At 43.1% G+C, this 24,774-nt stretch overlaps 1 protein-coding gene across 5 annotated transcripts in view; it reads left to right on the top strand.

Moving 5' to 3' along the window:
* Positions 1 to 24,774, top strand: part of SEMA5B (semaphorin 5B) — a 653,562-nt gene that overhangs the window by 591,241 nt on the left and 37,547 nt on the right. For all 5 annotated transcript variants that reach the window (XM_033946987.1, XM_033946982.1, XM_033946985.1 and 2 more), the window contains 6 exons: positions 5,437 to 5,580; positions 12,583 to 12,730; positions 18,699 to 18,924; positions 20,057 to 20,275; positions 21,523 to 21,693; positions 24,538 to 24,687. In XM_033946987.1, coding sequence (XP_033802878.1) covers positions 5,437 to 5,580; positions 12,583 to 12,730; positions 18,699 to 18,924; positions 20,057 to 20,275; positions 21,523 to 21,693; positions 24,538 to 24,687 — 1,058 coding nt within the window. The remainder of the gene's footprint in view (positions 1 to 5,436; positions 5,581 to 12,582; positions 12,731 to 18,698; positions 18,925 to 20,056; positions 20,276 to 21,522; positions 21,694 to 24,537; positions 24,688 to 24,774) is intronic.

Here is a 24,774-nt window from a genome sequence, read left to right on the forward strand (position 1 = left end):
AACCTAAAAGAATAAACCCAGAACCTGGTGACGCCCATCCTATAAACATATACTGATGTTCCTCACTCAAAATGGGAGGACATTTTTACAGCTACCTAACTCGTAAAAATATCCTTGAAGGGTGCTATATATTTCTTTCTTGCATTAAGCTTTTTCCATTGTTCCCATGGTGCAGACCTGGATCCTTTCTCGTCTAGCCCTGGCTATAATTACTTGTGGAGAATGACCTTCTCTTGACCTCTCTGCATTGTCCCCTAAGTTTGCGTGGTAGCCTATAATATATAATGTTAAATTGCATTTTTCTGCAACTATGTTTTCACATGACGCAGCAGGAAATTTCAATTAATGTAGCTGTTTGTCATAATGATATCACACCTTCTGGTAAAATGTCTCTTTCCAGGCACACACACACACATCACTTCTCGTCTTATTGTTCACTTTCACATAATATGACATCATTACTGCATATAGTTGTTCCAGATAGGTGACATGAATGATTTTAATGTAAACCTCCACTGACATAACGGAATCCCTCTTCTTTCACTGAACCTCACAATTGAAAATTATAGCTCTGCAGGGACGAACATGAGCTCACTTTTTTTCCCGACTGCTTTTTGTTTAGATTTAAAATGGAAGCAACCTCTCTCTTTTTGGTGTTTTTTCGTTTACAGTCGGGTTAATATTCAGCCCGGGCAATCACCCCCAGATCCTACATATGGCACCTTTAGTCGTGTTTGCAAATTGACACAAATAGCCAATTTATAAGCACAGCTTGTTTGGTTAATTGGCCTAATTGTTGCTGATAGTTAACCATTAACGCCTCATATTTTATGCTAATTGGCACCAAGTCAAAGTTGCGTGCACAACTCAGCGTGATTCTATAAAAAGTAGGCGCCAGTTCTAGGGTGTAGTGAGGGGGAAAAGGGGGATTGAGGTCATTCCTATGTACATGGTTTTAGAATACATTCAATCATGTACAAAGGAGAGAAAGGGCACAGGATATACAGTTTATTGAAGGGACATAGAAAGAGAGAAGATGCCATAAGGAACAGAGAGAGGGTGGACAGTGGTTGCAAGGGGCAGAGAGAGGGTGGACAGTGGATGCAAGGAGCAGAGAGAGGGTGGACAGTAGATGGAAGGGGTAGAGGGAGAGAGAGAGAGAGAGGGCACAAGCTGGATGGAAGGGGCAAAGAGAGGGCAGATGTTGCATGGAACGGAGGGAGGACAAATGCTGTATAGAAAGAAGAGAGCAAAGAGAAGATGATTAAAGCAGAAACAACAAAAAGTAGAAAGATTTTTTTGTTGCTTTACTTAGAATCAAGTAGTATTGTAACTGTATTGATAAAATTTTATAAATAGGAAATGGAAATAAGGCAATTTTTTGAACTAAACCCTTTTCCTCAGGTCAGGATACCATAACAGTACTGTTCTGAAGAAAGATTTGACCTCTGAAAGCTAATTTAAAAATGGATTAGTCCAATAAAATGGTATTTTCTTATTTCTCATTATTTGTTTTATTTTTATTTGTTTATTTGTAAAGTGGTGATTGTTATGTATCAGTTTTTTCAAATTTACATCTACTGTCTTTATATTTTGCACAGTATTAGAGGACATGTATTACTGTTTTTGGGGTGTTGCATTGTATGCAGAGTCTGGTTTCTTGGCGGTTCAGTTTAACTTTTGTCTACATATTTCTATTTTTAGTTTGTGATTATTCCATATTGGGCGAGGGTGTATCTCTGTTCTGTGTGCATGAAAAGGACATAGTTTTCAGTTGGCATTGACTGTAGGATCAATTGACTGCGGGATCTGTCTTATTTAGTTTTACAATGTATGTGTTGGTGTTCTAGTGCTCATTTGGGGGGGTGTCAAAAAATGATGGGCCCCGGGTGTCACATATGGTAGGTACGCCACTGGGCATGCCTAAGTGTGCCAAGCAATGCACACAACAGATAATATTCTGTAAGCGGCACACATTGCTCATGCTCTGTCCATATATACCCCCTTGTGGTTACACAGTAAGCGATTTTAGCATATACATGAGTAACAACCAATTATTGGTTCCACTGATGCGAACAAGTGCTATTGGTCAATTACTTACACACACACTTGGTACCAAATTACAGAATGAGGAAGATTATTTCTGTGAGGATGATCAGGGGCTGCACTTGACCATGTAATTGTACTGCTGCTAGTTTGGTGGCTCAATATATGTATTTCTTTATTTTATTCCCTGCTGACCTCAGCGAAATCGTCATCACCCCAATCCAAAAAGACCCAAAAGCACCACAAAACCACCCATCTAACTTTAGACCTATAGCCTCAATTCCGCTATATGTCAAAATTATAGAAGGCATAGTAGCTAAACTCCTCACCAATTACATAGATGACCACAACCTACTCCACCCCATGCAATCAGGCTTCAGAACAAACTTCAGCACAGAAACACTACTAGGCTCCCTTATGGATACCGTCAGACAACACCTTAGTACAGGAAAAAAGATGCTTCTCATACAACTGGACTTAACTGCGGCATTCGACTTAGTGGATCACAACATCCTTCTACAGATCTTAGACGCAGTGGGTATTTCAGATAAAGTTTACTCCTGGTTTGAAGGATTCCTAAAACTCAGATCCTACAGTGTAAAATCAAACAAAGAAAAGTCAGAATCCTGGTCAAACCCCTGCGGCGTACCACAAGGATCTCCACTATCCCCTACCCTCTTTAATCTCTACACTGCATCTCTAGGAACGCATCTGGACAATCTGGGCATAACCACCTATAGTTATGCGGACGACATCACCATCCTCATCCCATACGATCATTCCAAACCTACCATGACAGACAAACCTCACCAAACACTTGAAACAGTCACAACCTGGATGAAAAATCACAAACTTAAACTCAACCAAGACAAAACCAAATTCATCCTTCTCGAAAATGACAAGATCCAAACCACAACCAACTTAGAGATAAACGCAATCAAATATCCCATCCAAACCACCATAAAACTACTTGGCATGACCATAGACAGATGCTGCACTATGCAACCGCAAATAAATAAAACAATTCAGAAATCATTCGCAATCATGAGAAACCTGAGACAAGTCCGAAAATTCTTTGAAAGAACACAATTTCAACTTATAGTACAATCTCTAATACTGGGTATATTGGACTACTGCAACATCCTCTTCCTTCCTTGCCCTGCAACTATGATTAGACAACTCCAAACAATCCAAAATACAGCTTTGAGACTCATATACTCATTGAAAAAACATGACCACATTACGGACGCCTTCATCAACTCACATTGGCTTCCAATCCAAGAAAGAATCCAATTCAAATTCTACTGCATATTATTTAAAACCATACACGGAGACAGCCCATCATACTTGAACAATCGCCTTATCCAAGCACCCACTACCAGACACAGAAAAACGCACTCCCCATTCATACCCCCCCCAATCAAGGAAGTAAAAAGAACAAGACTACACGACGGCCTACTAGCCACTCGAGCCGCAAGACTGGACAACCAAATCTCCAACCTTCTGATGACCACCCCAGACTATAGGACATTCAGAAAGGAAATAAAGACCACACTTTTCAAGAAATTCCTGAAACAGCAATAACATCACGACCTCTTAGTAACACCAAAACTGACGATCAATCTAACCATTACTCACTAATAATAACAAAAGAACCTCCACTTTGACCACCTATCAACTCTACTACAAACCACCTCACCCTCAACAACCCGCTAAATGTCTATAAGATCTACAACCTACCTCACTAGCTAATCATTGTAACTCTGTTTTTAATTTAACCTTTTGTAATCCGCCTTGAACCGCAAGGTAATGGCGGAATAGAAATCCCTAATGTAATGTAATGTAATGTATTGTGCTTGATATACCACTGTTCACATTACAGATGAAGCTAAAAAGGTTAGAAGAGAGGAAAAGAAATGGAGAAAAGGAAGACTAAATTTTATCTATGTATTTGTTGCACTTTTATTCCATGCTATCACTTGTTTCTAGGTAGATTGCAATTAAACATGCATAATCTATGTAAAACAATACAATTATAAACCGCTTATGAAGGGGTATATATGATTAAAGAGCCAGGTCTTCAGCAGTTCTTTTGAAAATGGGGTGAGAGAATTCAGTCCTGCGCTCCAGTGGGAGAGAGTTCCATAGGGTGGGGCAATGCAGTTTTGCATATATAGCGGCCTGTCCAAGAGTTTCTTCTGCGTTTTGAGCCATTTGCTGCAATCTCTTAATGAGGTGTAGAGACTGCTGATGGATAATTAACGTCTCAGCCCTTGATAAAGCTTGAGGCGAAACAGGGCTACTGTTGAGCTTTTTTGTGAATGCGAGATAAAGAATGCAGCTGGATTGTTGCTTTTTTTTTCAACCGTTATGGTTATAAATTGTGAGTGATATGGGATTGTGTGTATGAAAACGGTGCAATTCTTTTTGAAGATTGTAATAGTGATAAAATATATTCAGTCTCTTGAAGTTGGGACTTGGAGCAAGATATCTGAGGTCTTTTTCAGTGGCGTAGTAAGGGGCAATGGGGGACTGACCGCCCTGAGTGCCATCGTAGTGGGAACGCCGGCATCTCTCCACCCCCCCACTCCCACACCCAACATGCTCATGTCCTCCCTTCCCCCACCGTATCTCTTTAAATCTTCATCAATGCAAGCAACTTCTCTGGCCTACTACTCGTGTCGGCCTGGATCACTTCCGGGTCACAGGGCCAGGAAGTGACGTCAGAGGGAAAACCAAAGCCGGTGCAAGCAGCAGGCCGGAGAAACTGCTTGTACTGGTAAAGATTTAAAGAGGTATGGGGGGAAGGGAAATTGCAAGTGTGGAGTGACAGAAAGGAGTGGAAGGGTGGCAAGGAGGGCATGGGGGGGCTACACCACTGGTCTTTTTCCCCTACTATCTGAAACTTGTGCAGTCTCTATTGATATGTATAATTGTTAATGCTCTTAGCCTGTTTTCTGGTTATATTCTCTATCCCCCCTCTTCTACAAAACTGCAATAGTAGTTTTTAGCGCAGTGAGGCACTCTGAATGGCCCGCACTGCTCCCGATGCTCATAGAGTTCCTATGAGCGTCGGGAGCAGCGCGGGCCATTCAGTGCAGCTCTCTGCGCTAAAAACTGCTCGCGCAGTTTAATAAAAGAGGGGGTATATTTTTTAAGCTTTGCTAGTAAGATTATATAGTTTATTCCTCTTTAAAACGTTAGTCAGCCTATTCAAGAACCATTTCAGCTCTGGTATGACCAGACAAGATGAAACGTGGCATGGAGCAGTAAGAATAAAGGAGAAACACTGCCCAATACTAGTGTTTATTCTTGGAAAGGGAAAAAGCCAGAATGGGCTTTTCTGAAAGAGCCACTCACTTCTCCCGTTTCCTTCCCCTGCTTCCACAGAAACGGAGCGTGGACACCATGGTCCTCATGGGCTCAATGCAGTACCAGTTGTGGAATTGGCTTCCAGGTCCGGCAGCGATCGTGCAGTAATCCGGCCCCCAGATTTGGGGGCAGAGTTTGTGTAGGGCAGAGCAGAGAAGAACGGTAAGTAGGATCTAGTCAAAAGCTGACAATACACTTCCCCCTCAATATTCGCGGGGGTTAGGAGCAGAGCCGGGCCACGAATATTTTAAAAACCGCAAATAACTTTTAGGGCTGGCTCTGATCCACCCCCACCTCCCTCCTGCGTCCCGGACCTTCCCCAGACCTTACCTGGTGGTCTAGCGGTGACACGGGGCAGGATCGATCTTCCTAGGCTCCTGTCCCATGCAGAGCCGTCATCAAAATGGCTGATGGCTCTGCACGGGGCAGGAGCCTAGGAAGATCAATCCTGCCCCGTGTCGCCACTAGACCACCAGGTAAGGTCTGGGGAAAGTCCGGGATGCAGCATTTCTTCCCCTCCCCCACCAAAAAAAAAAATAGCGAATAAATGAATCCATGGGTACTGAAACCGCGGATTCGGAGGGAGAAGTATATATTCATCCTCTTGTTTCCTTTAATTCTATCATACTGGAGGAGAAATAAGCAGTTATCTTCTGAAAGCTGGATCTGCATTCCTGGTAATAGGCTAATTAGAATACTTTCCACTGACTCTTATTGAAATTAGTCATATTTTGATATTTCCAATGTAGAACAGCTAGGGCATGACCTATAAAGAAAAGAGGTACATATATCATATTTCTTAAAAGATGGGCTGGTACGGAACACCGGGACTGATAGGGAAATATGATAAAATACTTGAATGTAAGCCACTTAGGATATAAGTGGTATATAAATAGTAATAATAATACCCTAATTAACTGTACATGCTTTGGTGAGGACTTAGCGGCATGACCTAGTTTATGAGTTTATCTGAGTTCATGTAGGCGTAGTCTTTTTTCATAGTGCTGGGTTTGTGAAGGTTTTCGAGGCCTTCCTAAAGTTCCATAGATGTGATAGATGAGGGGATGAAGTTCCATAGTTTGGGCATGAAGTGCGAGTAGGCGTGCCTATGGGCTGATTCTGTTTTGAGGGCGCGTCCAGAAGGTAGGGACAGCCATCTTTCTTTCAGGGATCTTAATAGTCGGCTTGGGTTCTAAATTGGTAGTTTGGGAATCATAGAACCTGGTACCAGTTTCTTGAAGGTTTTGAATGCCAGGACTAGGGCTTTGAAGATACGGCGCTTCTTGATAGGCAGACAATGAACCGATGTTAGCGCTGCTCAAGTTTTATAATAGGCGGACTGCCGCATTTTGGACACATTGGAGGCAAGATAGGTTTTTGGCAGATAGGCCTACTAGTAATGCATTACAGTAGTCCATGCGAGACAACACAAAAGTGTATAGTAACTGGGCAAATTCAGGATCTGAGAAGTACACACGGATGCTCTCAGCTGGTGGAGGTAGTAGAAGGAGGTTGACACTATTTGGGAGACATGGTCTATGAGCGATAGACTTGAGTCCAGAAGTATTCCCAGGCTGCAGATGCTATCTTTGGCTGTGAGGGTGTTATTTCCCCAAGAAAGGTGGGGACGAGGGGATATGCAGTTTTATTTATGAACCCGGAGGAGTTCTGTTTTTTATGCATGTGGAGGGGCATAATCAAAAAAAACATCTAAGTCCCCAAAGCCTAAGGCCTTGCCCAAAGGAGGGGCCTAAGGCTAGAGGGCCTATTCCGGTTGGGCCAATCAGGCCCTAAGGTCAGCCATTCCTGGGATGGCTGGCCTGCTGGATGGACGGGCTTGGCACCCGTCCATCCAGCCAATGATTTGAAGGTATGGGGAGGGAGATTTGGGGTGGGGGGTTCGAGGGGGTCGGTGGGGGGTCTCACAGGTTGGGGGGGGCAATTGGGGGTTCGTGGGAGAGGGGGGGGCGAGGGAAGGAGGGCGTCGGATCCCTCCTGCCCGTATCTTACGGGGGGTGGGGGGTAGTGGGTTCAGGGCTCCCTCCTGCCCAATCATAATCAGCGGGGGGGATGGTCGGGTGCTGCGGGGCAAGAAGGCTTGGGCTCCCTCTTGCCCCGATGGAGTCGGGGTGCCACGGGGCAAGAGGGCTTGGGCTCCCTCTTGCCCCGATGAAGTCTGAGTGCCGCGGGGCAAGAGGGCTTGGGATCCCTCTTGCCCCGATCTTAGTCAGGGGTTGGGTAGTCGCCGGGCCAGGAGGGCTTGGGCTCCCTCCTGGCCCGATTGGATCAGCCGGATGGGGTTTTGGCGGGGCAGGAGGGCTTGGGCTCCCTCCTGCCCTGATCATTGTCAACCTGACAATTAGAACTGGACAGATACCAGATGACTGGAAGATAGCGAACGTCATGCCAATTTTCAAAAAAGGATCAAGAGGTGAACCGGGCAACTACAGACCTATGAGTCTTACGTCTGTCCCTGAAAAGATGGTTGAAGCACTGATCAAGGATAGCATAGTCCAGCACTTGGATACACACAACCTGATGAAAGCCAGTCAACATGGCTTCAGAATAGGGAAATCATATTTAACGAATTTACTTCAATTTTTTTAGACCGTGAACGAACAAATTGATAGTGGAGAACCGGTGGACATAATATACTTAGACTTCCAGAAAGCGTTCTACAAAGTTCCACACAAAAGACTTCTCAGGAAACTACAAAGCCATGGAATAGAGGGAGATATACTAAGATGGATAGGCAAATGGCTGGAGAACAGAAAGCAGAGAGTGGGCATAAATGGGAAGTTCTCAGACTGGGAGAAAGTGACTAGTGGTGTACCTCAGGGCTCGGTACTTGGGCCGATCCTATTTAATATTTATATCAATGACCTCGAAGAAGGAACATCCAGTGAGATCACAAAGCTATGCCGGGCAATCAGATCGCAGGAGGATAGCGAGGAACTCCAGAGCGACTTGTGTCAGTTAGAGAAATGGGCAGAAAAATGGCAGATGAAGTTCAATGTGGAGAAATGCAAAGTAATGCATTTAGGCAGCAAGAATAAGGAATACGAGTATAGAATGTCAGGTGCAACTCTGGGTAAGAGCGAACAAGAAAATGACCTGGATGTACTGATAAATAGGACCCTGAAACCGTCAGCACAATGCGGCGGCAGCAAAGAAAGCAAATCGAATGTTGGGCATGATAAAGAAGGGAATCACAAGTAGATCGGAGAGGGTCATAATGCCGCTTTATAGCAATGGTCAGACCCCACTTGGAATACTGCGTCCAACATTGGTCTCCCAACCTAAAGAAGGATATAAAACTGCTGGAGAGGGTGCAGAGATGAGCAACGAAGCTAGTAAAGGATATGGAGAAACTGGAATACGAGGATTGATTGAAGAGACTGGGATTGTTCTCCCTTGAGAAAAGGAGACTACGAGGGGATATGATCAAGACCTTCAAAATACTGAAAGGAATCGACAAAATAGAGCAGAAAAAACTATTTACATTGTCCAACGTGACACGGACAAGAGGACACGGAATGAAGCTAAGGGGGGGACAGGTTCAGGACAAATATCAGGAAATTCTGCTTCACGCAGAGAGTGGTTGACACCTGGAATGCCCTCCCAGAGGAGGTTATTGCGGAATCGACTGTCCTAGGATTCAAAAGCAAACTAGATGCACATCTCCTTTCGAGAGGCATAGAGGGACATGGGTGACTAAAATTACGCCAGGTATACACCGGGCAGGGCCTCCGTGTGTGCGGATCACTGGACTTGATGGACCGAAGGTCTGATCCGGAGATGGTGCTTCTTATGTTCTTATGAGAGATGGCTCATCTCTCCTGCCGCGATAGCGATAGTCAAGTGCCGAGTTTGACGGAACTTGGTGGTATCGCTATCGCGGCAGGGGAGATGAGCCATCTCTCCTGCCGCGATCATTACTTTAGGGGGTAGGCAGGTTGCTGGGGCTGCTGAGCTGATTGCAGCAGCTGCAATCAGCTCAGTGGTCCTTTTCAGCACTTATACCTGTTTTGACTTGGTCTAAGTCAAAACGTATAAGTGCCGACTAGGCAACCTGCCTAAAGTTTTGGTTATACCTGCTGCACACCCAGGTCTAGGTTGGCCCACCTCCCGCCCTTTCCCCTCCTCGGATAAACAGCATTGAAGTTTTTTTATTTGCTCGATTCAATTTAGGCCCAGAGGAGGTAAAGTTGGGCTATCGTCAGTTAAATGAATGGATTTGGATTTGGTGTTTTTTCCCAATGTCAATTACTAATCTGACATATATGTTTAAAAGTAGCGGAGATAGTATAGCACCTTGGGGCACTCCATAGTTGAGTGGTTTTGGTTTGGATGTGGTCTGGCCCAGTGGTACGCTCTGCGATCTTTCTTTTCGGAAGGAGAACCATCCTGGTGCAACATCATGGATTCCGATATGCTTCAGCCTGGACAAGAAATGGGAATGATCTATGGTGTCAAAGGCGGCGCTTAGGTCCAAAAGAATCAGTAATACGTCTTCTCCTTTATCAAGAAATTTCCAGCAGTCATCTATGATGTCTAATATGACTGTTTCTGTGCTATGATATTTCTAAAACCTGTTTGGTAGGTAGAGAGGGAATCTTTTTCCTCTATGAAATCCCGTAGTTGTAGAAGAGCTGCCTTTTCCAGGATTTTGGACAGGAACGGGAGATTTGAGACATGTCTGAAGCTACTTGGTAAATTTCCTAGCTTCATTGTTAGGGAATGTGGTGTGTTTTACACAGAACTGGGATTGAAACATTCCAAATACTTAAGGGAACAGACTTAGCAGATAAAGACAGATTGTCCACCCTCTCTAAGGTAGGGAGAACGAGAGGGCACTCTCTAAAGTTGAAAGGGGATAGATTCCGTACAAACGTAAGGAAGTTCTTCTTCACCCAGAGAGTGGTAGAAATCTGGAACGCTCTTCCGGAGGCTGTTATAGGGGAAAACACCCTCCAGGGATTCAAGACAAAGTTGGACAAGTTCCTGCTAAACTGGAACGTACGAAGGTGAGGCTGGACTCATTTAGAGCACTGGTCTTTGACCTGGGGGCCGCCACGTGAGTGGACTGCTGGGCACTATGGAACACTGGTCTGACCCAGCAGCGGCAATTCTTATGTTCTTATGTCTCCAAACTTCACTCCCATATGGAAGAATTCATTGACTGCTGCTATCAAATAATATTTATTCTTTGTGTGGATGAAACTAAATAAAGAGGTTTCTAAGGCCTTTGGAACATATGAAATTTCTTTTATAGCAAATTTAAAGGGGAGGAAGGGGAGGGTTGTGATGTGCAAAAATGTGACTTTGGTTTGTCTCTTGCCCTCCACCCCAACACTTTTGTCTAGTGTAGTGACACAACTGCTTAAAAACCCAACTGGCTGTATGGTTACCAGGACTAGTTTTGGAAGTCCCAGACTTAAAATACTGGACTAGCTGATAAGGAAAATTAATGAGAAATAAAAGCTGCTTTTGGACAAAGTAGAACTATACAAAGAGGAACAGAGCAATGGAACGGCTCAAGGAGTCTATAAGCCAATTTACCGTTCAGACTGAGCAACAGACCTGCGTGGTTAGTAAGACTGCGTTCATTTAGGATAGGTGACACATACTAAACCAGTGGTCTCAAACCTGCGGCCTGGGAGCCACATGCGGCCCGCCAGGTTCTATTTTGAGGCCCTCAGTATTTTCATCATAATCACAAAAGTAAAATAAAACAGTTCTTGATCATATGTCTCTAGCTATAAATGATAATATTATTATTAAGACTTAGCCAAAAGGAAAGATTTAGAAACTATAAAGAGTTTTACCTCATGCAAAATGGTCATTTCTTTAATAAGACATTAACTATTTTTTTGAGGCCCTCCAAGTACCTACAAATCCAAAATGTGGCCCTGCAAAGGGTTTGAGTTGGAGACCACTGCCTTAACTATATCCATGTATCCTGGGATGCAGAGCTGAGATTGTGATGTCATAATGCCTCATTCCACCAATAAGAGCCAGCCTCATCAGTGATGTCACAATGGCTTGATTGTCCTGTTCTCCCCTCTGCCCTCCAACCCAGCCAGCAGATTAACTGTTCCCCTTAACTCAGTGATCTCAAACTCACAGCCCGCTAGGTCCTATTTTGAGGCCCTCGGTCTGTTTATCATAATCACAAAAGTAAAATAAAACAGTTTCTTGATCATGTGTCTCTTTAGCTATAAATGACAATATTATGATTAAGACTTAGCCAAAAGGAAAGATTTATAAACTATAAAGAGTTTTACCTCATGCAAAATGGTCATTTCTTTAATAAGACATTAACTATTTTTTTCTGAGGCCCTCCAAGTACCTACAAATCCAAAATGCGGCCCTGCAAAGGCTTTGAGTTTGAGATCACTGTACTAAACGGTTAATCCAGACTGCATATTTTATTCATGCAATTAATGCGTTGTTATACCTGCTACTGTTGGTTCAGATATTTGTACTAGAATGCAAATGCAGATGTCTTTCTTCCCCGAGTCTGCCCTGAGAAAATGTGTTTACATGATGAATGGATGATGCTACACGATTTTCATGACTTCCTGTCACTTTTGATTTTCTTATCTTGAAAAAGTGCAGCGATAAAACTGCCTCAAAAAAATTAGATCTATGGCTGTAGGTGGTTGGGGAGGGGGGGGGGGTGTTTGCCAGTAAAAATATCATCAAATAGTATAAATGATCAGAATTATTTTTATAGCGCTACCAGACGCACGCAGCATTTTGTTCCAGCTGGATGTGCCTGGGCTACTTCAGCTGCTCCATGTAGTTTTATATTCTGTGAAAAAAGGAATTGGTATGCCACACCATGATATGGGTCTTTATCTGTTGGGGGATGAGTTGAACCTGGGCACAATAGAGGCGATTTGCTCAGGCCTAGAGAAAGAGGAAAGGTGACTGCTTAAAGTACGGCAGCCCTCAGCAGCCAATCAGCAGTGCTTTCTAGGTCCTAGGGACAGCTAGCATTCCTAGTGCTGGCTGGGCTTGTTTTTTTATAAGGAAAGGGTTTATCTGTCGGTGCTGGGCCTCTTTACTGCAAGTTTATAAGAAATGAGCCATTAGGCTAGTGAGTCTTATAGGATAAGGACTGTAATATTTTCAAACACAGATTGAATTTCTTTTCAGCTTCTGCAATGAAAACATCCCCTGTCCGTTGCCGATATTTTGGTCATCGTGGGGCTCATGGAGCAAGTGCAGCGCCAACTGTGGTGGCGGGATCCATTCGCGACAGAGGTCCTGTGAGAATGGCAACACCTGCCCCGGCTGTGCTGTGGTACGTTATGCGCTAGGTTATTGTAGGAACTTGTCTTGCACCTCCTCACTCTTTTGGTACCCGTTTTTCAAAAGGGACCATCTTCTGCCTCTTGAGAGGAAAAAGGGAGCCAAAAACTAAGAACCTTCTAGTGATATTTGTGGCAATATATTAATTTGTGATGCCAGATGCAGAGAACCACCCAAAATGTGTTTTTTCGTTTTAAAAAATGTGTATTTGAAAGAAAAATGTTAGATTATAAATATAACATTAAAACAAAGTCTTAAATGGAATATCACCTAATGTAGAACACGTGTCCTGTGAAGAATTCCTGTCCTAGTAATCTAATCAGGCAAGTGATACACATTTTGAGATTGTGAGAGCTGTTTACCTAACCCCCTCTTTATCTAAGGTGCGCTAACCAATTAGCGCACGCTAAACGCTAACGCATCCATAGACTAACATGCACGCATTAGCGTTCAGCGCAAGATAAATCAATTAGCACGTGCTAATCGGATTAGCGCACCTTAGTAAAAGAGGGCCTTAGTGTGGCACGTTTTTGCACTTCCCGTGCCTTGACCGCAAAACACAGGGAACGTGCTCAGCATGTCCGCTGCACTTAATTGCAAAGAAAAGTTCTTTTTCCGCATGTTGCGATTATTTAGTTAACCGTCATGCCTGCGTGGTAACAGTTTCTGCTCTAGTGCGCTAGAAAGATGTAATTCGCACACAAAGTTGTGCGGACAAATTTCCAACTAGAAAGCAACTTTCGGCGTGCAAGTTATAAAATAGTGCCTGTTGCTTGCCTTAGTTAATTGTTAAATTAGGTACCAGTTGGCCTTAAGTGCTATTAATAGAACTTAAGTGGCATTAATTTGTGTTAATTGGCACTAAATTTGAAGTTATGTGCCTAACTGCACTTAAGTGCTGTTCTATAAACTTAGGGCCCGATTCTATAAACAGTACCTAAGCCTTAGGCATCTAGGAATGCGGCACTTAGCGCGTGTCAAGTTAGGTGCCATTTATAGAAGTGGACTTAAGTGCCAGTAGGTGCCCTGACCGTAGGCCCAATGTATTTTCACCAGGGTTTTCTTGGTCTAAATACCATCGACGAACTCCAAAACAGGCGCTCTATCTTCCCCTAACCACGTCTACTTTAGGTCTTCACCTGAAAGTGGTAGGTGCCTACCATCCAATTAATGTTAATTGAAGCCAATTATCAGGTGTCAATTGCTTTTTAAATAATTAAGTTAAGGGTCTAGATTGGTTAGGCATGCTGATCTAGGCACCTACCCTTAGGCGTGTCTTATAGAATCTACCAATTAGCGCCTAAATGCTATAGCGCTAAACTATAAAGGGGGCACGCACATGGATGGATTAGGGGCGTGTCTTATATTTACATGTGTAAGCTATAGAATACTATCACTTATGCACATAACTGCCAAGTTTAGATACAACCATTTACACCAGCTTTTGACGTAGGGTAAGTGTTTGCTTCTGCAGTTAGGAGCATACACGCTCACTTATACTCTATTCGGTAGCAGTAATTTCACACACAATTGCTGTTACAGAATTGGTGCTTAGCGCCCATATTTTTCACGTTTAAGTTTTGGTGCGCTTGCTTGAACCTACCTCTAACTGCTTATTACACTTTGCAACATTGATGGAAGTTCAAATCAGGGGAAACCACTGCCAAAGGGGCCTGCTGAACGGTCACAGAACTTACGCAATGAAAAGAATGACAGGGTAGTCGTGTGCATAGGACCCAACTCTATGGGTGATTGAGTACCCCCAATATCGAATAAACTCCTTGTCCAGGGAGATGTCATTTCATTTGGTATAGCACCCCCAATAATTCTGAAAAGTTGACCCCTATGGTCACGTCTACAAAATAGTTAGAGCAGCAAGTTGAGAACTAGATAATGGCACGGAGACAAATTTTTCACCGTCCCCGCAGGAACTCATTTTCCCGTCCTGTCCCCGCGAGTTCTTTTCCTGTCCCTGCCCCATTCCTGCAAGCTCCGTCCTCATCTGCACAAGCTTCAAACACTTTAAAATCATAAATGGCAACATTCTAGAGCTCAGATTGTGATGTCATAATGCCTCATTCCACCAATGCCTAAGCTCCGTCCTCATCTGCACAAGCCCCAAACACTTTATAATCCTAAGTAGCAACAATCTAGAGCTCAGATTGTGATGTCATAATGCCTCATTCCACAAATGCCTAAGCTCTGTCCTCATCTGCACAAGCCTCAAAACACTTTAAAATCCTAAGTAGCAACATTCTAGAGCTCAGATTGTGATGTCATAATGCCTCATTCCACCAATGCTTGTGCAGTTAAGGCAGAGCTTACAAGAATGGAGCAGGGACGGGTAAATTGAGTTCCTGCGTGAATGGGGAAAATTTGTCCCCGTGTCATTCTCTACTAAGAACCAAGGAAACCAGGGTCCAAATCCTGCCCTTTCTGCAGATGCTCCTTGTGAGTTGCTTCACTTCCACTGCCTCAGGTCCCACTTAGATTGTATGGACAGGGCGAAAACTTCCTGCCATGAAATGAGATTTGGCAAAGGCAAGTAATTAAATCCAAGAAACAAAAAGAAGGTGGAGATGCTAGCACTCTTAGTTCCGATGACCTATATTATCAGAGCTGCTATCAATACATGCCCAAATTCCACTCCATACATTGAAGCCTCGGAGCAAACTGCTTAGACCACTGTGCTAATGTAACTGTTGAATTGGACTTCTGAGGAAGGCACCCTGTGCTGAAACATGGGCAGTGTTAGGTCCACAGGGATCTGTCCTTGGGCCTGCTCTATTTAACATCTTTGTGAGTGATATTGCAGAAGGACTGTATGGCAAAGTTTGTCTTTTTGCAGATGATACCAAGCTCTGTAATAGGGTAGATACTCCAGAGGGTGTGGATAACAGGAGGCGAAATCTGGCGAAGCTTGAAGAATGGCAATTGGTAACTTAAGTTTTAATGCTACAATATGCAGGGTCATGCACTTGGGCTGCAAAAATCCAGGAGAACAGTATATTGTATAGGAGGCAAAATACTTCTGTGTGCGGAAGAAGAGCAGGACTTGGGGGTGATTGTATCTGATAATCTCAGGGTGTCAAAACAGGTAGAAAAGGCGATGGTCAAAGCCAGGAGGATGCTTGGGTGCATAAGGAGAGGAATGGCCAGTAGGAAAAAGGAGGTGATAATGCCATTGTATAAGTCTCTAGCGAGGCCCCATTTGGAATATTGTATGCAATTTTTGGAGACCCCATCGTCAAAAAGAGGATGGAGTCAGTCCAGATGGCTGCTACAAAATTGGTTACTGGTCTTTGTATATAAATCCAAGATTTAGCTTAGACTAGATTAGATATGTATACTCTGGAGAAAAGATGGGAAAGGGGGGATATGATAGAGACGTTGAAATATCTCCGTGGCGTTAATGTACAGGAGGCGAGTCTTTTATAAAGTCTTTTATGAAGGAAAACTCCGGAAGGAGAGGGCATATGATGAAGTTAAGAGGTGATAGGCTCAGGAGTAATGTACGAAAATTCTTCTTTATAGAAAGGGTGGTAGATGCATGGAATAGTCTTCTGATGGAGGTGGTGGAAATGAAGACTGTATCTAAATTCAAGATAGCATAGGACAGATATGTGGGATCTTTTAGGGAGAGGAAATAGCATATGTTGTGGATGGGCAGATTGGCTGAACCAGCTTTTATCTTCCGTCATGTTTCTGTGTTTCTACCTTTGTGGAATTTGTGCATATATTGATAGCTGCTATCAAGATCTCTGATAATCAAGGTCAGCTGGAATAAGAATTTATTATTCTATTGTCCATTCATTATGAATTTTTGGAAATCAATTTGGGACCAAATTAACTGTTTATTAGATAACCCTGTGGCATTATCATATGATACTATGCTGTTTGGTATGGCAATGAGAGCAAAAAGTCAGATATCTACAAATAATAACAAATTATTACTTATAATGACTAGGGTTGCCATTCAACAAATTACATATAATTGGAAAAATTGGAATAGATTAAATTATAATTTTGGGTGGAACTCCTTATGTCATATTTATAAAATGGAGAGACTTATTGCAATACAACAGGGTTGTTTCAGGAAATTTCAAGATATTTGAGAGCCATTAACAAAGTATTGTAATGATTAGAAAAATCTTGTTTCCTTTAAATTTACAAGTTCAATTATGGGGTGGGAGGGAGGGTATTTTTATTGTTACATGTTGTATAAGTATTGATTATATGATAGATAAGGGTGGGGAGAGGGGAAATAAGAGAATATTATATGTATCATTGTTGATAATTAAGTGATATATTTATGGTTATTTGTATGGATATGTTATCACACTTATTATAAGTTTAAAAATGAATAAAGATTTAAAAAAAAGAAAAAGAATGCTAGTTTCCCTGCCTTCTTTTTGCTTCTTGGTTACCCTTCACATAGATATTTTTGTCACTTTTATCTCTCTTAATTAATTGAATCCAAAATATTTCTATTTGATTATTCCACATTTGGGTACATTGGCCAAGGTCAAGTAGGAAGTGTTGCTGGTCATCTATGTATAAATGGAGAGACACGGCACGATGTTCAGGCCGCGGGAGGCAGCTTGGCTAGCTTCTGCAGTCAGCGGTAAACCTGAAAATTCAATGCCAGTGATGACATTCAATTTCCAAGGATTTACTGACCGCTGTACACATAGCTGATTAAAAGTCAATATTCATCAGCTGGAGCTAAGTTATATTGGCTAAAGATAGACCTACTAATTATGCAGCTCTATCTGGCCACTAAATTTAACTGGTCAGCCAATGAATATTGGCCCTAGCTGGCAATTTCACGGGATATGGCCAGTGACCAGGCTAAGCACTAATATTCGGCGGCCATCTTGCTCTGAAAATTGGTGCTTAACTGGCTGTGTGCTATTTAACCGGTCCAGAGCCCTTCCAGGTTGGTTAAATAGTGCTGAATTGCGAGCACCTGACTGTTCATAGAGGGAAATATTTATCAAAAACATATTGTAGATAATGATTAGTAGCAGGGAATCATTCAAGCCACATATACACGAATTGCTGGCACAACACAAACTGTATGAAAAATCATAATACAACGGAGAAAAATAAACCTCAATTGTGGAAGGCTGGGACTACGCAAGTGCCCAAACCTATGCACATCATCACGGGTTTATATCAGCACCATTTTGAGAGGAGCCGGCTTCACTATTGTCAGGTTGTAAGAAGCGGGGAGAGATTTGGACACTGCATGGATCCCCTGACGTAGCCTTCCCAGGCGAAACAGAAAGTCTTTTCTGTCGGGACTAGGAGTTAAAAGCCTTTTTTGAAGTTCTACGCCTTCAGATGAGTGTATTTTCTCTGTCATTGTGATTCTTTGCTCTACGCCTCCACAACCGCTTACATAAGTGAAATTGAGCTGTAGCCCTCGCTAATAATTTAGTTAGTTTGGGATTCTGGTCACTCCTTTTTGGACACGATTAATGCATTGAACTTTGTGCACACTGCTTTCACTAAAAAATTTTTGGAAGCAAAATGGATTCTGTATGAATGGAAATTATTTATTTATTTATTTACATGTATACGGAGTTTTTTTTTTATAAACCCGTGATGATGTGCATAGGTTTGGGCGCTTGCGTAGTCCCAGCCTTCCACTATTGAGGTTTATTTTTCTCCGTTGTATTATGATTTTTCATACAGTTTGTGTTGTGCCAGCAATTCGTGTATATGTGGCTTGAATGATTCCCTGCTACTAATCATTATCTACAATACGTTTTTGATAAATATTTACTAGTTATTACGATTGTATTCCTGAATTCTTTTAGTTGTTCATAGAGGGAGCCATAGCAGTGGAGGCGCAATGCTCCATAAACCTAGTCTCTTGAACTCGTGATGCACCTGTTGTGGTGTGCTTCATATTATAGTCCAAACACCTCTTAACATTCACGTCTTTCACACAGGAGTATAAAACTTGCAACCCAGAGACCTGCCCAGAAGTCAGGAGGAACACACCTTGGACTCCTTGGATGCCCATCAATGTCACACAGAGTGGTGCGCGGCAAGAGCAGCGCTTCCGTTATACGTGCCGGGCCGCCCTTGCCGATCCCCACGAACTGCAGTTTGGAAAGAAGAAGACGGAGACTCGATTTTGTCCAAACGACGGCTCTGCAGTTTGTGAAACAGATTGTACGTCCTTGTGTTCCTAGAGGCTGTATTACCCACAATGCCCGGCCTGGATAGACCTTATGAATTGCCATTTCTAAAAGAGTAGCTCCTTCATGGTGGAATCCTCAAGCTGGGCCCAGATAATCACCAAATCAAATCCCAGCTATCTCATATTCAGAAACCAGACTGCTCTACTGCAAAGTATAATGGTCAAGCAGAAAAGCAACCAGTACATTTGCATACCTATATCTGTTGAGATATACTGGACTTCATTTCTTTCCAAACCTGCCCTTTGGGACTCCTCAGCCTGTTAGATTTCAAGTTATCCGCAATGAATAGCCTGAAATAAATTTGCATACATCAAATATCCACTACATACAAATTTAACTCTTGGACCAAACCTGAGGATTCTGCCACTGAAGGAGCACCTCTCCATATCAAGCTATTTTCTTCTTTAGCCCTGGTCACTTATCTCCCTCTCTCTAGCAGGTCAACCTATGATATGTTCTTATAATTAATATTTTAAATAAATTAAATGTGACCTTAAGATTCTCAACATTTACAATCCCATTTTCTGTGGGGAACCATGCCAGTTCAGTTCAGCTGAAACTTCAAGGAAGTCAGAGCACATGATGATGCCACTGGGCATTAGGAAAGCTGACCCATTATTCATAAGAACATAAGAATTGCCAAACCGAGACAGATTGAAGGTCCATCAAGCCCAGTATCCTGTTTCCAACAGTGGCCAACTCAGGTCCCAAGTATCTGGCAGAAACCCAAAGAGTAGCAACATTCTAGAACTCTTATTGTGATGTCATAATGCCTCATTCCACCAGTGTCTAAGAGCCAAACTCATCACTTATGTCACAATGGCTTGATTGCCTATACTTGGCTCACATAAGAATTAAAGGTCCATCAAGCCCAGTGTCCTTTTTCCAACAGTGGCCAACCCAGGTCCCAAGTACCTAGCTGGGTCTCAAGAAGTAAAACAGATTTTATGCTGCTTATCCTAGGAATAAGCAGTGGATTTCCCAAGGCCATCTCAATAATGGCCCATGGACTCTCTTTTAGGAAATTATCCAAGTCATATGCTCAAGCAAGGAAACTAAGTATTCTAACACACCTCCTTGTTATGTTATTTTTGTGCTTTCAGCTCTAGTTGGTGATCTTCTGAAAAGCGGTAAGATAACAACCCGTATCATCAATGGTGGCTGGTCTTCCTGGGGGACATGGTTGTCCTGTTCTAGAGACTGTGAGCTGGGCTTTCGGACCCGAAAGAGAACATGCACAAGCCCAGAGCCTAGAAACGGTGGCCTGCCCTGTGTGGGATCAGCAGCAGAATATCAGGACTGCAATTCACAAGCTTGTCCCGGTAAAATCCTTTTATCCTTCTCTAAGTAGAATAATATACAGTACTTTACTTCTCGCTTTCTCTCCCCTCTCCTTTTATAATATAGAAAACCATAAAAAATAGAAACAGTGAAGTGTGTTGTATTCTCCAATTACTCATTATGGTGACGAGAAAACTAAATGAACTATGTTCAGAATTTTCTAGTGGAACACTTTGCACTGCGTGTCTGATGCTCCTTTTCCCCATGCCTCGTTGCATCCTAAGCTTCTGATTGGACAGTTGCTAACCTTAGCACTATGGAGGAAGCCTGGGAGACGAGGGCATCATTTCACTGAAGGATGAGGCGGAAGAATGGCTGAATAGAAGTTGTTTTGCCAAAATATTGAACCCATTAAAAGTCTCGGGGGTTAGTTCTAGCAGAAAGAAGTAATAATGCTTTAATGTTGGAATTTGTGTGGGGATTTATGCTTCCCTATAGCCGAGGTTAAGAAAAGTAGAGATGTGCTCAACCAGTAGAAAATTTAGGTTGTTCTCTTTGAAATTTATTTTTACTGTTACGGCGCCTCAGACCTGGAATTCACTCCCGCTATACTTAAGAGGAGAAGAATTTGGAAAAATTTAAGAGCCAACTTAAGAGCTTTCTTTTTAAAGATGCATTCAACACTTAATTGAAATGTTAATTTGCTCTTTCGTTAATTGCTCTTTTGTCTACTTTTTATTTTACCTATTTATTTGTCCTTCGATTCCTGTTGTGTTTTACCTTTAATTGTTGATTCTTTCCTATCTAAGATTGTATTTCTATCCCACCTGTCCTATTGTATTCTTGTCTTATCTTAATTAGTTTGTTTTGTGACTTATCCCCTTGTTAATTATATGGTCTATTTTATGTATATTTTAGACAATTTATTTTACTAATTTGTACATTGCTTAGAATTTGGAATAGGCGATTAATCAAATAATAAATAAACTTGAACTTGAAACTTGAAATTCACTAGTTTCCTGTTGCAAGTGTTCCTCTCACGTTCAGGCAGCGAGAGGCAGGATGCTGTCTCATGAATGTAGAGGTTATGGGCTGAGTAATCTCATGAGGGGGGCAGTTCTGTCGTCACAGGCAAGGAAATATTTGCCCACAGAAGTTTGCTTCTGACATTTCTTGACTGTGTGATGCCTGTATCCCACAATGATAGTATGCCTAGGGGTGGAAGACTGAGATAACATAAAGAAAAATCCAAACAGATAAAATAAATAGGCTTTCTTTGGTTGTACAGTGAAAGGCTCTTGGTCTTGCTGGTCTTCCTGGTCCCAATGCTCAACAATGTGTGGTGGGGGGCATTATCAGCGCACACGCACGTGTACGAATCCGGCACCATCCAATGGAGGGGATATCTGTATTGGTCTCCACACAGAGGAGGCACTTTGCAACACTTATCCATGTGAAGGTATGGTTTATTGTCATGCAAATTTAAACTGTTTGCTTCGGTTGTCTAGAAAAACCTGAAGTTGGAAAAACTGCGAATTGACGTTTTTCCCATGAATTTGATTGTGCTTGATCAGAAAATAATTTTTTTTAAAAAATGCCCATCCTGGGATCGCTCAAAGCCACTGATTACATAAAGCTCTGTTTTTCTTAAAATTTGCTATTATTTTTGCTTAATGGAGCAAATTTCTTGGTATTACAACTATAACTTTTATGTTTTCGCACTCAGCAATGATAGATTGATAAAAAGATATTTTATGCAAAAAAAACCCCTAGCAGTATTTTATTAAATGAACCTTCAATATCTGCACTTTATTGTGAAAAATAACTAAAATTTAATATACTTCGCCAATACCTAAACACATGTACTTTTGGGTAGTCATCTACCAATGACGTTCCAAACACTCAAGCATTCAGGGCCATATTCTATAAAAGGTGTCTACATTAGGCATCACTAGACATCCTAATTTCAGCCGCCTAGCAATGCCTAAGTTTGGGAGCCGCACCTTTTATATTTTAATGAGCTTAATTGGTGTGGTAATTGACCATGCCGGTTTTCAGCCGAAAAAAATTAATTAAACTATTTAAGAGTTCAGCACCAAACTCTTAGGATGCCTAGTGACGCCTAAGTGGAGACACTCTCCCATGCCTAAGGATGCTTAATGTTGCCTATCTCAAACAGTATGGGTGGTTATGGGTGCAGACTAGGCGTAGTTGAGTTAAGCATCATTAGGCATCCAACAAAGGCGAGTGAAAAGCTGGCCTAATGGAGCGGTGCCTATGCCTTGGACGCCTAGTGACGCCTAAGTGGAAACACTTTCCCATGCCTAAGGATGCTTAATGTTGCCTATCTCAAACAGTATGGGTGGTTATGGGTGCAGACTAGGCGTAGTTGAGTTAAGCATCATTAGGCATCCAACAAAGGCGAGTGAAAAGCTGGCCTAATGGAGCGGTGCCTATGCCTTGGATGTCTAGGGATACCTACGTTTGCATAGGCGCCGCTAGCAGTGATTCTGTAAATGATGCCCAGCAGTTGATTGACAACCACGCCAAAAGATGCCTATAATGTAGGCACCACTAGGGTTCATTTATAGAATCTGGCCCTCAATGTCATCTTGAAATAGAATAAAGCCTGTGATGCTGTTCAACTGAGGCCTTGTTGCAAGGAGTTGAACAGCATCACAGGCTTTATTCTGAGTATCTCAAAAAGACATTGAATGCTTGAGTGGTATGTATGAATAATGTGACCATACGTCCCATTTTGAACGGGACCGTCCCGTTTTCAGCTCGCCTGTCTCGTTGTCCCCATGCACAGCTTCAGGCCGCCAAAATGTCCCGCTTTCAGAAAGAGCGTCCCGAAGCTGTGCCCAAGCCTTCTATTTCACCAAGCCAACGCCGCACTAACAGATCATCTTCGTGCAGCGACTGTACAAGCCTTTCCTCCCCCCCTCCCCATGTCAATTCTGACGTCGCAGAGGAAGTTCTGGGCCACTCAGGCTCGCACTGCAGGGAAGGCGGCAGAGTCGGGGCAGCAGAGATCAGTCTGGGCGGCAGAGAGCAGGGGGGAGTTTGGATTCGGGGCAGAGAGCAGGGCGGCAATGGAGCTGGGAGAGTGGGAAAGGACTTTTGCGACTGGTCCCCAGCAGTCGCTTCTTGTGTTGATCGGTCAGCCCAGTCGGTGTGCAAAGTTTGTATAGTGAATCGCGTCCCTGCCTACTTTGCATGCCGTTCCCCTCATTTGCATGCGCGGATCGGAATTGGATCAGCACAGAGGAGGTAAGTGAATCGGGCCGGAGTAAAATCGCGTCGCAAAGAGGTTGCAAATCGATCGGTACACGATCAGTTTGCTTAGTGAATCTAGCCCCAAGTGAATGTGGTACGTAATTTATACAATAGCACCCAGCACTTAAGTGTGCATATCAGTGTGCCAGGGCGAGATTCCGGGTGTGCCATGAGACACTGGTGAGGAGAATAAGCACCGGCTGACTGCTTACAGGATGTCCTGTAGGTAGTCAGCTGGTGCCTCTTCACACCTCCTCCAGTTCTTCCTGCCAGCGTGGTAGTTGCAGGCTCAGGGCCTATCTGGAGAGCCTCTGCCCATGTGCAGATGTTGAGGAGATGATATCATGCATGCATGTGACATGATCGCATTGACGTCCACGCATTTCCAGATGCCCTCCAGCCGCGTCCCTGAGTTTAGTGTGCCACAGCTTTAAAAAGTTTGCGGGACCCTGGTGTACGGTTCATAGACAACGGCGCGAAAGACAAAAGCGCGCGCCGACAATTGAGCGCAGCGTGGAGGTGCGTGCCGCACAAAATTACAGTTTTTAGGGGCTCCGATGGGGGGTTTTGTTGGGGAAACCCCCCAGTTTACTTAATAGACATCGTGCCGGCGTTATGGGGGGTTTGGGGGGTTGTAACCCTCCACATTTTACTGTAAACTGAACTTTTTCCCTAAAAACAGGGAAAAAGTTAAGTTTTCAGTAAAATGTGGGGGGTTACAACCCCCCACACCCCCCACAACGCGGCACGATGTCTATTAAGTAAAGTGGGGGGGTTCCCCCCATGCCCCCCCGTCGGAGCCCTAAAAACAGTAATTTAGAGCGGCGCGCGCCTCCGCGCTGCGCTCAATTGTCTGGGCACGCCTTTGTCGAGGCGCACTTTTGACCTGACACCCTGGTGTACACGTTAATTGGTGCCAAAAATGCAGGTAACATTAGGCACCAGCTTATAGATGTGCCCCCTGTAAGTTATTTCTCCTCTTCTTGTGTATCTTACTTTTTATCTCCTCCTGTTGAATCTTAAGGTGGTTGGGCAGACTGGTCAGACTGGAGCCTTTGCAATGAAGATGGAGTCCAGTATCGTAGCCGCTACTGTGAAATTCACAATCCAGGGCCTTCTCAATGCACTGGAAATAGTACACAGTACCGTGACTGCATATTCAACGAAATTCCGGGTAGGTCTAGCCTGCATTTGTGGGAAATGACATGGGAAATGTTAATGACACCACCCCTGAATTTAAAAAAAAAATAAAGTTTTGAAA

This window comes from Geotrypetes seraphini, chromosome 5 (genome assembly GCF_902459505.1).
Source record: "Geotrypetes seraphini chromosome 5, aGeoSer1.1, whole genome shotgun sequence".
Lineage (NCBI taxonomy): Eukaryota > Metazoa > Chordata > Amphibia > Gymnophiona > Dermophiidae > Geotrypetes > Geotrypetes seraphini.